A 16,955-nucleotide genomic window follows, 5' to 3' on the forward strand; every position below is an offset into this window, starting at 1 on the left:
TTTCTGGAGCTCGATGTTCTAACCACAAATAGGTCAATATCGGGGTCATGGGGATCTACGGGTTATGTTTGGATTAGCTTGAATCTCTCCAAAAGCGTTTTTCATCAACCATACTTTTTAGATGTATCTTTAAAGTAGTGGATAATATTTAAGGCATGTACAGTACATCTGTGAAAGCATTGGATTAAAATGTCACTGACTTAAGTCAGAAGCTTGCAAATTAGATGGAGATTCAGAGCTGCTAAGGGAAGCCCTTTGAGTTGATATTATGCATGTAAAATTCAGCATGCAGTAGTAGTTATTTAGGTCCAGCCAAAGATGATGTACTGCAATGAAAACTAAAGAAAGGGAGAGAGCGAGACAGAGCGAGAGGGTTAGGAGAAAGTGACCCTGTTTTGATTCTCTCTGTGCATGTGAAAAAAACACTAATGGTGAGAGCGTGCGTGTGCTGTATGTGAGGACGAGAAACAGTAAGAGTGAGTGTGTGTGTGAGTGCGTGAGGATGCAGCCTGTCTCCCTCCGGTGCTAGTGCAAGACAGGGCCCTTTAAAGGAGAACTCTGGACCAAGGTGTTCTATAGCTTGAGGCTTAACAGTGATAAATGAGTCCCTTAATGTCTGCAAACACTTTATCTCTGCTTCATCTGTTTTCATTAGGCAGCACCAACCTTTGGCTGGGAGGGAACGTGCTACTGCTGCTGTTGCAACGACGCAGAGAGAAGAGATGCTTCCCACATTGTAAATCCACATCTGTCTCTCGTTGAAACACCTAAGAGTTGTTATGTTATTGTTATTGTCCTTATCGTTTCAGAATAATAATTCTTCATCCTCCTCTCACATGGTTTTGTTCAGCCATATTTTTATGTTGCGATTGCAAAGCAGACCATCTCTTGATCCTGGGGAAAAATTGGTAGTGGTAGCGTTGGATTGTTTAGGATTTAAACTTTGAGTGTCAGGATTCTTCTGTGAGACCCGGAAAGAAGAGAACTTTCAGTGGAGCATTTTCAACTTGTGAAAGCCAACAGAAGCAATGTGACGCAAATAAATAGCAAGGTTAAAAATAAAACATTACACCCACGGTAATATCTGATGTAAGCTTTACTTTCAAATCCTGTTACATTTAGAACTGGCAATTTGAACATAAAATAATGCCAAACAAAGAAAAAAAATATACAAAAAAACAAAAAAGGTACAAATGGTCTATTTACCAGTTATCGTCACAAACAACCCTGTACAGCCTTAACAATGGAGTAATAAAAAGCTTTATACAGCAAATACAATTTTTACTGAGTGCCAAAAGATTAACCAAAAAACGAAATGAAAGACAGTTGAGCCTTGTTGAGTCATAAAAATACAACCGAACTTAAAGCTAACAGATTGTAGATCGTGCAGTTCGATCCTAACAACTAAATGCAACCCAAAAAAAGTTAGTTTTGAGATTAGAGAAGCACAGAGAACTAGAGAAAGAGAGAGAGAAGAGCAAATGTCATGCATACTCCGAAGTGCTGAAAAGGTAGTCACGCGGTTAACATTAAAAGTCACTGTGTGCTGCTTACAATTATGCAAAAATAATAAAAATAAAAACGTAGAAATAAGTGCTTAGAAATACTGGTTGTCCGAACTAAGGTCAGAGCCCTGTTGCCTTTTTCCAACATCTAACTAGGAGATAGGGGAGCCTAGGGAAACGGCAGCCATTCCGGATGGTGTCATATGTAGTATTAAAAGGCAGGACAGTCTGAGCAGCGTCTTCACTGTTCTTAGATTTCTTCTACTTTTTTCCGTTTCCTTGAGGCTTGGACACTGAAAACCAGTCAGACTAATTCTCAACAGTCGGTCCCCTTCCACCAAGTGGCACTATAGTATAAAAGATTACGCAGATAGTAGAGGGTGCTGTCTGACTGGGGTTGGTGGGGGGGGGGTGACAAGGGCTCCATGAACTCCTATGATGCAGCAACTGGCACAGCATGCCTGACAACATTGACACAGCAAAATTAACTGAGGAAAATCATTACAGGGGCAGGAGAGGGTACTTTAAAACCATTACCCTACAGGAAGTGACGGATTGAATCCTAACATCACATCCTGTTCTAAGCTTTATTTTGGTCTTGACAATGCGTGTTCTCTGTTCAATTGCCATTTATTGTATTAATTTTGTATAAAAACAAAGAAATAAACACAACAACAAATTATTAGAAAATAATAAGTACAACAAACAAACAAAAAATGAATAATAATAATCCCTTTACAAATAAGAAACCATTTTGGCTTAAAGACCACTTAGGCGCTGTCAATTATGGGTAACATGAAAATAAAAATAAAGCCTTGCCTGTATTAATGTACACTGTCGTGGTATCATGGGTACTCTCCTTCTCAATTTGTCCATTTGTACGGATAAATACATATTTCTCATATTCAAAAGTGCCACAATGTGCAAAATTGGCTTTTCACAATTTAGCCTGGGCCCTGTGGTACCCAGGAGGGAGATCTTGACTTCTGCAGTCTAATTCATGCAATTAGAATTTCATCTGTGTTCTCCAATTTTGCGGAGGAAGACCCCTGTAAAACCATAAATGCCTACACACAAAAGTAAAGTCAAGGGTTTGATTCAGCTACATTCCAAGCCATCTCAAAAAGAGAATGATACAGCTGATTTCATCACACGGGTTTAGTTTGCGCTGTCAGTGAAGGATAGGTCTTAAGTGCTTTTGGTTTGAAATGTGTCTAATATAAGTGCAATTAAAGTCCAACGATACAGAAAGAAGGGGGGTTGGGGGGGAACGGAGTACCATGTCTGCCCGCTTTACAGAAACTACGGCACAGAACAATCCTGAACAAGAGCAATGGCCGCTTCTTAATTGCACCAACAGGAACCTTTTTTTCCTTAATTTACAATGGGTTCATAATGGATGTTAGTAGAAAATTCTCCACCTACGATCAAAAGGCTCAGTAAAAAAAGAAAACATACAAGAAACAAAAAAAACAAGGCTAAACACAGAAGGCCACCGGCACGCCTCTCGTCCTCTTTATCGGCAGAACGCTGCCATGCTACACCTCTGTAGAACTCTCTCATCAGATACATCAACGGAAAAACATACATTCATTCAAGTCATTTTGGAACAGTTTTGTTTCTATTTTTCTTCTTTTTTTTTTCTCCGTTTCACAAAAATTACAAAAAAGCCCCAAAAGCACCATAGAATCGGTCTGTTGTGGCCGGATGCTGTGGGCCGGTTAGGCCCACGGAGCCACGGTCACCTCCACAAAACTGTTCACTCATATTTTCTCATCTAAGTATAGGTGCGTCTACATAGCTCTACATCAGACGCCAGGACTGATACCCACTGGATCTCAGGGTTGGGCTGGCCGATAGTCTTCTTCTGGTGTGAGTTAAGGAAGCTGAATAGCATCCGCCACATTGACCTGGAACCTTAGACTGATTACATACTATGGCTGTAGAACCAGCTTATCTGTTTTGATGGTTAGGTGGAATTTTTGAACATGTTTGGGCAACATATGCTTGGAGATAGGGCTCGGAGTCGGAGTTGAGGCCTGATTGGTGGCGAAGGAGTGACAGCTGTTCTAATTGGCCATTGGGCCAAGAGAATGAAACGTACGACATCGACTGCAAAATCCATGCTGCGCTACCACAACAACCGTTGCCTGAGACAAGGTGATATCAGTCAGCATTTCTGCATTATACAAAACCAACAGAGGCCAAAGCAGAGAGAAGGGGGGAAAGGCTACAAAACTATATACATGTTTGATAAATAATTAAGTGCGTGGTTTGAGGCGTTGCTTTGGAAACAAGCTTTTTTCCCCAAAACAAAAGCGCTCCGTTTCATTGGTTCTGTCCAGGGGTCATATCGCTAACACTTCTGGGTAATTCATATCTGCTCCCCTGAAATGACGTCAAAGCTAGCGGAAACACAGAGGCAGGCATGCTATTCTGATGCGTAGCATAAAAGACAAAAATGCACTAAAATGTAGCACTTGCAAGTTCTGTTTCTTTACACATTTTATCTCGTCAAACAACCGAGTCAAACTGAAACGTAAAAAAAAAAAAAAAAAAAGGGATACGTTTCTGATAATGCAGTTGGGTCCAGGTCATTCAAAATTCCAAAAAACGGGAAAAAAACTGTTTTCATTATTCAATCGATATAGGAGATAAGAAAAGCAGCTTTTTGATATAAATGCGTTTTAGCACATACAGCCTTTTTCTCTCATAAATCTCCCCCCCCCCCCCACTGTCTACAATAACAACCATAGAGTCTGTCTGGTCCAGCTTATTTTGCTGGTCTGATTGGAAAGTGTCTCCCGTTGCAGTGGATTAAGGATCATTCACACCACTGTCCAATAAGAGAGGGCCGAAGAGAGCGGAGGAGAAACAGGCGGAGAGAGCAGAGAGGGCGGTCGAGGTCACATGGTCTTGGGCCTCTCCGTCAGTCCCAGGTAGGCCAGGAAGGAGTGTTTGAGTGAGGGGGGCGAGGGGGCGGGCGAGGAGGAGAGGAAGGACGAGGCTCCGGTGGACTTCTGCAGTCTGGAGAGGGGCAAGAGCTGGGAGGAAGAAGAGGAGGAGGGCGGGGGGTGGAATGTGAAACGGCGCTGGGAAAAGAGGGTGGTGAGGGGGATCAGGTGAGCCCGCTCGCAGTTCCTGTACTCCTCGAAGACGCGGCGGGAGGAAGGGAAGAAGAGGGAGAGGCCGCCGCTGGGGCCGCCCCCGCCTCCGTTGGCGTTGGCCAGGTAGTGCTGGGAGGCTGGGGGCGGGACTTCCTGGTGGGCCGACCTCCCCAGGGTGAATGACAGGGCCACGGACTGCAGGGCCTGGGAGGCGGTCAGGCTCATCAGGGGGCTGCTGCTGCCGCTGCCCCCGCTGCTCCCGCCCCCAGCCCCGCCCCCCAGGAGGAAGTGCTCCTGGACCCGCCCCGCGGACGACCCCTGGGGCGAGGAGGACCTGCCCCCCAGCTGGTCACGCAGCAGCAGCTCTTCAATCTCCTCCTCCGTCGCCTCTCTGGCCGCCGCCTCCTCCTCATCCTCTTCCTCCTCGCCCCCCCCCCACTCCTCCTCCCACCCCCGGCCCCACCCCTCCTCCCCCCACTCCCCCCCCTCCTCCTCCCCCCGCCGGGTGTTTCTTGAGGTGGCGGGTGAAGACGAAAGGGTGCGTGGTGGCGAAGGGGCACTCGGGGCAGCCGTAGGTCTGGCGCGGCGCATGCTTCAGCTTTTTGTGCAGGTTGAGGTTGTCCTTGCGCTTGCAGCTGTAGCTGCAGCGGTCGCAGTGGAAGGGCCGCTCGCCCGTGTGCACGCGCACGTGCTCGATCAGCTTGTTGGCCGTCTTGGACAGGTAGCCGCACTGCTCGCACTTGTAGTGGTTGCCCAGGCGATGGCCGCGCACGTGCGCCTCCAGCGACGGCTGGTCGGGCCGCAGCGCCTGGCAGATGCGGCACCTGTACTCTATCTTGTAGTGCGTCTTCAGGTGGCACTCCATGGCCGCCGGCCGATTGGTGGAGTAGATGCAGAAGGGGCACCTGGGTAACAAAGTAGAGGGGTGTGAACATGAGAAGGGGGCGGGGCAGTGGGAGGGACAAGGACACACAAACAAACAGCACCAAGGGGTGGTTTAGTCACACACACACACACACACACACACACGTTCAAGAAGCCAATATTCACATGTTTTATTGAAACACACAGGGATGAAGACAGGGGAGGAGAGAGAGAGGTGTGGATGTTTGCAAGCTGTCTTAAGTTTCAATTCAACCTTGAGGGGGGGAGATGGTTGTGTTTGGGTGTGTTCAGTTTTAATATTGTGTATGCATGTGTGTGTGTGGGGGAGGGGAGAGGAGGGTGGGATGGTGGTGGGTGTGTGAAAATGGTGTGGGTGTGTGTGTGCGTGCGTGGGCTAGTAGACAGGTTGCAGGAAGAAAAAACAGAGATTTGGATGAAAAGAAATGAAGAAATGAGTGGCACTTACATTTAAATAGCACCATTCATCTGCTCAGGGCCCCAAAGCGCTTCACAAACCCTGCAGGACAAAATCACCTCAGAAAACCTCGCATGGTCACAGCCCTCTGTCTCTCTGTTTAGGTACCTTTTATTCATCGTTCTCTCTCTCTCTATATATATATATATATATATATATGTATCTCTCTCCCTCCCCCTCTTCCTCCCCCTCTGGGTCTAAACACCCACTTTCTCTCTTGACTTCATGCTCCAGTGAGCACACTCTCCACACCACACGAGAGGACACACTGATAAAGAGGTGTGCTCTTGACCTGAGCTAGCGGGTCAGGCATGTTTAGACTCGTAGTGTCCGATCCTCCTGTTCCATCGAATAACCACCGCTGACCTCTCATAGAACACCGATATCTAATTAGACCCTTATTTTACTGCCCTCTGCCGTCTGTTATACGTTCAATACACACGCACACTCCTGGACTAGCATGTCAGAAATGGACGTTAAGGTTTGGCCTCTTTCACTGGAACGTGTGGATATCACGGCCGGTGGGATGACTAGGGGTGGGTTGTGGTGACGGGTCACGGCGGAGAAGCTGCAAGTTCTGAGTTTAGTCCTGTTCTTTATCCCTGCTCAAAGAGATGACAAGAAAAGCAAGGCCGCGGAACAGGAGGCGACTACACCTGTATTCCTTCTCACAACTTCTGAGTCTTAGTTCTGCCCAAGACAGAAGAAGACGACAGCTTGTGTCACTGTTGAATTGTTCAGCTTTCCATGCCCTTTGTCTGCAATAGTAATTGTACAAGGAGGCTTTGAACAAAACTGTCAACACTCAACTACAAAAGGCTACTTTGAAAGGCACATTGTACAGAACTTGATCTTGATATTTCTGTTATCTACCGGGCTCAAATCTTGTGCCGCAGCATGTGACCATCTGTGATAGTGTGAAGGCGCTAAGGCTGCAACTAAATGCACACATTTCCACACGCTGACCGCAAAACATTGTACACTACACACTATAGGCTACACACTATGACATAATGTACACGCTCTTAGCTACAGACTTGAAAGCTACACTGAAACACACACACAACCTTGTGTCCCTCGGTTTGTGTACGAGATCATGGTTTGTTGTAGCTAACTGGTAGCTTTTGCATGCACAGATTGTGTTGTCATGGTAAAGAACTTGGACAGCGTACAAATAAATTACAAATTAAAAGACAGAAGAAATGACAGTGGCTGCTGTGAAACTTGAGATGGACTATGAGAAATGTTAACTTCCTGCTGCTTGTCTGTATTATCTGTTTGCTTCCATGTCTGACAGTATCTGAGTGACAGTTTATAAAAAATTATTTACTCTGGAAGTACAGTAAATACCAGAAGACATAGAAATGCTACACATAAAAAAAGAAAACCAGAACTGAATTACATTTCGTGAAATACATTCTTATGTCAGTCACCACAGACTAATCAAGTCGTTGTCTTGTGTGTTGCACTAGACAATGTGTCCTGGCAGTGACACTGAAGAGAGCAGATGGGCCTATCGTTGTCTTGGCTAGGCTGTGAGTGTACATGTAACACAGTACTTCGGAGGCTCCTTCAGTATTGGGGTGTGGAGCAGGAGGGGGGGATGAGGGTTAGCCAGTTAGCTATGTGAAGCTGTGTGAACCATGCTAATGCTAATCGGGTTTGAGTGGGAATGAGGCTAATGCTAAAGTTGCTGTGTGCGTGCTAAAAGCTAAATGTGTGAGTGTGTCTGCGAATGCCTGTATGTTTGTCAGTGTTTATGTGTGTGGGTGGATGCAAACCGCTTTGAGTGTGGGTGTACACACACACACACACACACTTTCTACTGCGTGCCCTTACATGCATCACCTTAAAACTGTGACTAACTGTGTGCGTACATCATGCGCTTCTCTGAAATGTTCCTTTAGGAGTCATTTAAGGGTGCAGGAATGTACTTTAATGCAATGTGCCCCAATGCGTGCATGTACTATGCATGTGTACAGCGCTCAACTTCAACGCCTGTCGTAACCTGACTTTCATGTGCGGTGTGTTCGTGTGACGTCAGTGAGGAGGGCCAGGGAATGGGGGGTGAGGATGAGGGGTGAGGGGTCGGATGGGGGGGGGGGGGGGAGGGGGGATGGACGGAGTAGGAACCTCTGTCTGTACTTGCTTTCCTTACTTGAGTCCTCCGCTGGGCACGGCGTGACACTTCTTGTGCTCCAGCAGCTGCTCGGGGGTCTTCATGAACTTGTGGCACACGTCGCACTCGAACATGCGCGTGATCAGGTGGATCTGCAGGTGGCGCTCGTACATGGTCCGCGTCTTGCACACAAAGTTGCAGAACACGCACTCGAAGCCTGCCGGGAAGGAGGCGGGAAAGGGAGAGAGACAAAAGGGGAGGGAGGGGAATGAGATGAGTGGACACTGAGCATGATTGTAGTGGCTGGTTAAGTGGAGACTTTATGGTCCCAGTTTGTCTCCAAGGGCCAATTTGGCAGAACAGCTGGAAGTCAGTAAAGTAAATACTGCTAAGAGATAATGGTAGATATGGATTGACCAACAGTGTAATGCCAAAACTATACGGAAGAAAACATAGACATATAGCTACATTTGTATAAAGAATATCAAGCCAAAGTGAGTTGAGGATCTTGAATGTACTTATGGAATTCACCAAAACCCTTCTCTAAGCCCAGCTCTTTTTACTTTGAACATTTCCCAGGATTCCTTGCCTTTTTCAGACTTTTCTTCGTTTCCTGATCCCGAGTGGCTGCCGGAGCTGGATTGGCTGCCTGCGGAGGAAGGCGGTGCCAGCAAGTTCTTGAGTTCCTCGTTGCCGTGGGCAACGTCTCCGCCCTCTGAGCTGTTGAGCGAATCGCTGAGGGCCGAGAGAGAGGAGGAGGTGCTCTTCGTCTCACTCAGGGGGCTTCGTGAATTCAGACCTGAGGGAGAGAGAGAGAGAGACAGACAGAGACAGAGAGACGAAGAGAAAGAGATGATAGGATTGCAATAAGTCCAACTCATAGGTAAATCCTCTCACTGTGCACACACACACTTAATCGTCAACCTCAACAGTTCACCTCCATGTCCGGAAGGTTTCCTGTGAATAATCCTCATCACCTCATTTCCCTAATAGGCCGAGCCTACAACAAAAAGGTACAATGGTAATCAAACTGAAATGCACGGCAATCACTTTGATGCAGTATGCCATGCGCTGCTTCTCTCAGTCCTCACACACACACACACACACACACACAAGGATCCGCAGGCAGCATCGGCTGCAGTGCCATGTCCTCCGTGCCGCCAGCCCAATCACGAGCCGAGTGCTTCTTTTTATTGATCTCCTCCCCTCTCCGCCTGCACTTCACCGGGATGGGGAGAGAGAGGGAGAGAGTTAAAGGGACGAGGGAGAGGGGGGGCGGGTCACGGCCAAGGGAACCAAGATGGTGGGAGCATCTCAGGGCACGGCTCAACAAAGGGCATTCATTCAAGAGGGGGTGGATGGAGAAGAGAGAGCAAAGGAGAGACGGAGGAGCCCCCCCTGGTGCTAGATGCGGCTAGTGAAATGGCTGACAAGCTAACCTCACCTAGCCTTTCAGTATGTGCACCAGGCACACGCTGTACGTTCTGAGGAGCTGTAAGCAGTATAGTATCCATGCCGCTCTAAACCTTGACCTGGGGGCACCCTTATTCAGCAGTCCGTTTACACTGCAGGAGCCCACGGGAAACTCAAAAGAAACTCATCTTTTTTTCTCTTGAGGAGACAGAACCTGATCGCCTTCAAGGACCTATGTTGCGTTCAAGCGTCAGTCAGTCCGCCCGCCCGCCCCCGATCCCCTCTTAAAGCCATTACCCTGACTCACATTGTCTTCAGGTCTGGCACGACCAAAGCCAGCTTTGCTATTCGTTCTGACTTTAAAGTGTGCTGAACACCTGGATCCAAACCTCTCTCCTCGTGCAAGGCTACCGACATGAGAATCTCAAATGCATTTCTTCACCCTCGAATTTGGCCCATAATTCTGACCTATTGTCTTCAGCATTCATTCAGAATAAGTCTACAGTTAGTCCCCCTGATAGTGAGCTGTAGCGAGGCTATGGGTAGACGCTAACACAAACTGCATGTCTGTCTCAACCTGTTAGCCTGTTAGCCAGCCCACCCCCCTGCTGTGGGAGGGGCAACAGACTGACCCCTCGCCCATGTGGCGGACACAAGTCTTCACAGGGGGGGCGGCCTGAGCCACGTCACCTGCTGGGCTCAGCCATTTCCTGTCTGGGGAATGGCTGAGGAGGACGAGGGCTGCCTTCAGTTCTTGAAACACAGCAGCTGACAAATAATTAGCCTTTTCCAGCCTGGCTCAGCCCCTGTGTGTGTGTGTGTGTGCTCTAAAGGGGCGGCCATCTTGTCTAGAGGGTGAACCGAGATGATGAGACTGGGCAGTGGAGTCACTATGTAAACTCTGCTTGTCTCTGAAGGACCCAGGACCTATTGATTTTTCTCCTCAGGCACGATAAGGGCCAGTCCTCTAAGATAAACAAGGCCACTGCAGAGTCCGTGAGGACCCCTCAGCTGTCCTTTCCAGACCATCCCACACACACACACACCCAAAACGCACACACACCCACACACACAGGTGAGGAAGAAGGGCAGACTTTTTCTGCGATAAACTACACAAAAGCAGATTCGGTCAAAAGCAACAACAACAATATCGACCAGCGGACAAAGGGGCAGGCCTTGCGAATGTGGACTGCATTTTGAACTGTATACATATACCTTATTGAGTCTAAGAACAAAACTCATAAAAGATGGACAAAAACTCAAAACTAAAAAAGCAGCAATATTCTCCATTGGGTTCAGGGTCTTTCTTTGAAAGTCTCCATGAAGGACAGAGAGGGAAAGGGTGGAGAACAGAGGAGATTATATTTGTGTTTTGTGAGAAAGGAGAGTACTCTCCTTAGAAGGAATTTTATTTTTTACGAGACCACTTTAGTTCCTCTTCACACAACTTGTCTGTGAACAGAGCATTTTGGACACTCAATGGTCAACAAAAGGCAAAACTGTAGTCAGACTCAAGCACTCCCACAAAAACGTTCAAGGCTTATTCATAGGACGTTTCATCCACGCCAAACAGAGCTAGCTGAAAACCGACTACCTCCTGACCTTCACATGACCCCACAAAAGCCTGTGAACTCTGACCCCGGCGGTGACCCACCTGCGTGGCCGGCGCTGACGTGGGTCTTCATCTCGGCCTCCTCGGCGCAGACGTAGTCGCAGACGCTGCAGCAGAGAGAGAACATCCACTGCTCCTTGTCCACGTGGAGCGACATGTGGCTGACGAACTGAGCGTTCAGCTCCGTCTGGAAGCCACACACGTGACAGCTGGAGAGGAGAAGACAGGGGAGGAGAAGAAAGGAGAGGAGAAAAGAAGAGAGGAGAGGAGAAGACAGGGTAGAAGAAGAGAGGAGAGAGGGAGAGGAGAAGAGAAGAGAGGAGAGGAGGAGAAGAGAGGGTAGAAGAGAGGAGAGAGGGAAAGGAAACAGAGGATATCAGGAAGAGAGGAGAAGAGAGGGTAGAAGAGAGGAGAGAGGGAAAGGAAACAGAGGATATCAGGAAGAGAGGGGAGGAGAAGAGAGGATATCCGCAGGAAGAGAAGAATAAAGGAGAGTTAAGATGTACTATACATCTCATACCCAATCTTGCAAATATCAGTTTACGTGACTGTGTGTGTGTGTCAGTGAGTGTGTGTGGCAGTAGTACCTGTAGTAGTAGGGGCAGTTCTTGCGCTCGGCTGTGTCGTTGGTGACGGCCGTGACGATCTGCTCAGCGTCCGTGCTGAGCAGCTTGACAGAGTGGATGGTGAGGTGCTGGTTGAGGTTGGCTCTGCACTTGGCTGCGTAGGGACACAGGTGACACTTATATTTCCTCTCCTCTGCAACGACACACACGCACACACGCACACACGCACACACGCACACACACACACACACACACACACACACACACACACACACACACACACACACACACACACACACACACACACACAGCATGACCAGACTTTCATGAATGCGCACAGCTTGCAGGTTATACATGTTTTTAAAATGCGGTAATTTGATGCATACACACACACCACATACACACATTGACATACAAACAACCCCCCACCCCCCAGAAACTTGCCCCAAGGACAGAAAGCCAGGCAACCTTTATGTCGCCGGGGAAACCAAAAAGACCATCACTCTGACATATGCCCCTGCTCGTGCTCTCTGTGGTGTGGCCAAGCTGTTCACAGCCAACCGCCTCAGATGGGCTGTGTGTGTGAGTGTGTGTGTGTGTGTGTGTGTGTGTGAGAGTGTGTGAGAGAGAGGGGGGGAGTAGGGTGCAAATATGTAGGCCATGCCTTACACCGATAATACATAAGCAAAACGGCAGATTGTAAAATAGAAGCCAAGTAAATGCGCGAATGTACCGTCGTGTAAAATAGTGTGTGTGTGTGTGTGCATGTCTGTGTGTGCGCGCCCCGAGAGAGAGAGAGAGAGAGAGAGAGAGAGAGAGAGAGAGAGAGAGAGAGAGAGAGTGAGAGAAAAAGTGACAGGAATGTGTAAGCATGTGCAAACAAGCCTTTTTTACGCCACAGAAACCCACATTGCCAGACTGTAGCTTGTGATTTAGACGGCAATTAGCAGTGCTTATCACATCAACTTAAAGAACATTAACAACCAGGATAATAGCGGTGCCAAAATCATGTGTTATGTGTGTGTTTGAGCGAGAGTGGGAGTGTGTCGGAAAGAGTGTGCATGTGTGTGTCTTACCAGTGTTTCTGCCATGTGCATGTGTTTGTACAGGAGGAATGTGTGTGTGCGTGTGTGTGTGTGTGTGCGTGTGCGTGTGGTTACTGGGTGGGTAGTTAAGTAGTGTGAGAGGACTGGCTAGGTAATTACACAGGTCTTATTCCCAGTGAGACTAATCAGGGTGTTAATCTGTTTAAAGGAAGAGTAATCCATTCCAGCCAACCCAGTTCACTTACCCAGGGCGGCGTTTCACACAAACACACACCTTGCATATCAGTCTGCTAGGGTTGTCTTTGAAATAGCATACGTGTCTGTGAGCGCTGGTGTGTGAGGCTGAGTGTGTGTGTGTGTGTGGGTCTCCTCTCACCTGTGTGCAGAGACAGGTGTCTGGAGAGGGTCTGCTGTCTACCAAACACCTTGCCACAGACGGGGCAGGGGTACAGCTGCTCACTCAGTCTCCACTGGGACACTCCGTTCCCTGGCTCCCCGCCACCCTTCTCTGGGTCTGGAAAACACACACACACGCGCACGCACAGAGACACACACAAAGTCAGACAAGTAACCTCACTCAAATGGCCAAAGAGTACAGTTTACAGACACCTGCTTTACACTTCACTAGGTACATGGGTACAGCAATAGTAACAGATATTTGACAGTGTTTTGGGTTTCAATGCCAGTGGCAGGTATAGCACGGTGTCTGTGTTTGTGCACACTATTTCTGTCCTCCGATCAAAACCCCTCCTCACTTCCTCGAATCAACAAAAGTGTCCTCTAAACGCCGCTTCGTCTTGGCTCGCTGCCGCTCTTGTTACAATATGCTCGCGAAGACACGCCCAAGTGCCCTCCGCCACCTATCTGTCCTGAGCCCCAGTCTCTCTCTCTCTCTCTGGTGAGTATGGCCTTCCATACTAATCAGGCCGTCTGTATACTACTCTGCCCCCTGCTTCCACCTCATCTCCAGCATACAGTAGACAGAGGTGAGGAGGCAGAGAGAGAAAGAGAAAGAGAGAGAGCGAGAGAGAGAGAGAGAGAGAGAGAGAGAGAGAGAGGGAGAGACAGAGAGAGAGACAGAGAGAGAGAGAGAGAGAGACAGAGAGAGAGAGTGCAATGGGTGAGAGAGTGAGAGATAAGGGTGACTGAAGGGGGGAAGAGGAAAAAAAGGGAGGGTGAAAAGGAGAGACAGACAGGGGGGGAGGAGAGAAAGAGAGGCACTAAGAGATGGAGGGATGCAAGGAGGCAGAGAGAGAGAGAGACAAAGAGAAAGAGAGATGTAGAAGAATGGACGGAAGGATCAAAACTGAAAAATCACCTCCCCGCCCGACAAAAGGAGAGAAACAGAATTAACCTTCTGATGGAGGCACGGCTCACAATTAAGATTCTAGCCCACACCTCCCCCCTTCTCCTCTCCCTCCGCTAGATAAATAAATAAAGAGTAACAGGACGCAGTGTACGTCTCTCTCCTTCTTCTGCACAGCACAATGCACTGCCCTCTGCTCTTGATCGGTGCGATCAGACAACGCCAAAGGTAGCCAGGACCAAGCAGAGAGAGAGAGATTAGTACAGTCTGTTAGTAGCGATGGACATTATGCTTATTACAGTATGGCTACATTATATCAAATTGAATAGGGTTTAGAACAAGATGCATACGAGCTGTCCCTGGGCATCACGTTGCTGGAAGGAAAGTGATTCAATGGGCTTGAGAGGTAAACAGTTACATGGGGGACAAACTGAAAGGAGCTCAGCTAAGGTCTGAAATACAGTATTATTGCTAGCGCTGCATGTTGGCATCGCTCGTATCTCTGACCTAATCTCAGTGATCTAGTATTTAAGGTAGAGGCTTCCTAGAACTAATGACCTGTTTACACCAAACTTGTGAATGCAGCCGTACGAAAAGCACTGAACCTGTCTGCCCTGTCTTGATTCTGAAATACACCAGCGCAATGTTCCAGACGGAGGCCAAAGAAATAAAGGATTCGTAAGATGCATTTTGGCTGACTGACACAAGCTACACTTGCACCCGGGAGTCACTGTTTAATACTAAAAGGACACTTTTTTTTGGCAAGAGCTGTCATACGCAATACAAGCTGGTAGACAAATGGGGGCATTTTGGAAGGAGGCAGAGAGAGAGGGGAGGAAGAGACAGAGTGGGGAGGGGGAAACAGAGAGAGGGGAGGGAGAGAGAGAGGTAGGAAGGAAGCTGTGTTTTGGGGGATTTTTTTCAAGGAGATTTAATGGTGGAGCATTAAAGTACAGATGTATTGGCCTTGGATAGTGGGTCTGAAGGACATCTAAGTGAAGGCCTGACTGTAGCCAGAGCTGGCCTGAGCACTTCTCCACTCTCTCTCCCTTACTCTCTCCTTCTGTCGCTCTCTATCTTCATCTCCCTCAATCTACCTCACCTTCACATCTCTCTCTCTCTCTGTCTCTCGTCTCTTGCTCCATCTTTCTTAGCCCTACTCCTTCCCTCTCCCTCCCCCCCCCCCCTCTCTCTCTCTCTCTCGCTCTTTCTTTCTCGCTCCCTCCCTCTTTCTCTCTCACCCTCCCCTCTCAGACACAGTAAAAAGGGGTTTGAGTTCTCGCAGGGATACTGCAGGATATTCCATCTTCATCTGTGTGGATGCACAGTCGTATTAAAATGGAACGGCTACAAAGGACACAACGGTGGTGGTGGTGGTGGGGGGTTCTCATAGTGTGTGCGTGTGCACACCGCTTCTGTTCTCCCGTCCCAAAGAGCCAATGAACAATAACTAAGACATCACGGACTGTGGCTTTACAAGCCTTTAGAATTCCAAGTGAGGTGTCAGCTGGAATATTAAAATAATTAGAACTACAAGCCTGAAGCAGAATTGCTAGTTTTGGAGTTTCTTAACTTTCCCTTCGACCCCTCTTGGGTAAACCTAAGATCGATGTCCCCCACTTTACAAACTGTAGCCTGTACAAGAGGGAAATAACGAGTTGTAAGCTATGGAGATGTTGTGCCCAAGCCGGCCTGGCCGCACACAGTGGAGCTGAAGACCCACTGCTGCTGGTGAGTCAGCAGTCATATGGGCCCCTCTCTCCAGCTGCCTCATCGCCCCCACACGGGCCACTCAGACAGCCATGGGAGGGTGACACCCAGCTGACAGTGTGTGTGTGTGTGGTGGTGTGTGTGTGTGTTGGTGTGTGTGTGTGAGTTGGCACAGGCAACCTGCTTTTGCGATGGTGACTGGCAGAAGGGAGAGGTGAGGGTAAAGGAAAGAATGTGTTTGTTTGTGAGTAGATGAAGTCTGTGGACTTCCCAAGCACACAAATCTACACGATGCCGTAGAGCTGTCAAGGTGCAGAACAATCATAAATAGGGAAGGTAAAGTCCAAGCATTCCTTGTCTGCCACTGGTGTTGATAGCTTGGGCTCTCATTAGCTGGTTCACTTGCCGTTATATAGATATCCCTCTCAAAGTCAGTCTCTGATTGGCTGAGTCTTTGAATCTACTCTCATCTATTGGTTAAGAGGGGGGCAAGCCCAGAGCCTCTTAAGCGGTTTGGAGCTGAGAACATAACCACATTAGCTGTCCTGAGTCAGAGGTGGGACCTAGCTATGGGCAGGGTCAACCAGGGTGCCCGGGAGCCAATGGCCAGCAGCGACCTGGGTCCCTGAAGCGAGTGACGGATAATTTGTCCAATTAAGGGGTGGCGTGGGCCTTGAAGTGGTTAATGGTTTAATTAGCGTTATTAGAGATGGAGAACGAGAAGCACTGAGGAGGAAGGGGGGCTTGAACTGGGCTGGAGTCGGACGGGTGGGGGGGGAGAGGGCGAAGATTGACCTTCCGAGTCATGCCACACCACACTGACATACACACACACACACACACTTTAGGCATCCAGGGGCGTAACGCACAAACACGCTTTCCATTCACTCCCAATCAGAGACACACCATCGCATCGTTCCAACTGCCTTGTGACTGACATACAACTGTGCTGGTGTCAAGATACACCCATGACGGTTCCAGGTCTAATTGGATAATAGGTGCTGTGAACTTGGGCCAATGAGAGAGGAGGAAACCAATAGACGCAAGCCAATAGAGACTACAGCTGTGATACTGAAGCCCTGCCCAGCTGGAACGAAGGAGAGAAGGAGAGAGCGGGGGAGAGAGACAGATCAAATATAGACCCCCCCCCCCCACACACACACACACACACACACACACACACACATTTCCCCTCCAAAAAACATGGAGAG

At 48.4% G+C, this 16,955-nt stretch overlaps 1 protein-coding gene across 5 annotated transcripts in view; it reads right to left on the reverse strand.

Moving 5' to 3' along the window:
* Positions 1 to 2,883: 2,883 nt before the first annotated feature.
* The window catches only part of znf827 (zinc finger protein 827), a 50,442-nt gene continuing 36,370 nt past the window's right edge, over positions 2,884 to 16,955 (reverse strand). For 2 of the 5 annotated variants that reach the window (XM_047044402.1, XM_047044401.1), the window contains exons 9-15: positions 13,105 to 13,242; positions 11,704 to 11,875; positions 11,159 to 11,325; positions 8,681 to 8,890; positions 8,131 to 8,308; positions 5,964 to 6,014; positions 5,429 to 5,517 (exon numbers count right to left, since the gene is read on the reverse strand). In XM_047044402.1, the coding sequence (XP_046900358.1) occupies positions 5,966 to 6,014; positions 8,131 to 8,308; positions 8,681 to 8,890; positions 11,159 to 11,325; positions 11,704 to 11,875; positions 13,105 to 13,242 (914 nt within the window). In that variant the 3' untranslated portion in view covers positions 5,429 to 5,517; positions 5,964 to 5,965. Of the gene's footprint in view, positions 5,054 to 5,090; positions 5,518 to 5,963; positions 6,015 to 8,121; positions 8,309 to 8,680; positions 8,891 to 11,158; positions 11,326 to 11,703; positions 11,876 to 13,104; positions 13,243 to 16,955 lie in introns of those variants that run through there. The other 3 variants (XM_047044404.1, XM_047044403.1, XR_006957923.1) reach the window with 3 other exon arrangements.

The sequence above is a fragment of the Hypomesus transpacificus genome, chromosome 22, assembly GCF_021917145.1.
Source record: "Hypomesus transpacificus isolate Combined female chromosome 22, fHypTra1, whole genome shotgun sequence".
Taxonomy (NCBI): Eukaryota; Metazoa; Chordata; class Actinopteri; order Osmeriformes; family Osmeridae; genus Hypomesus; species Hypomesus transpacificus.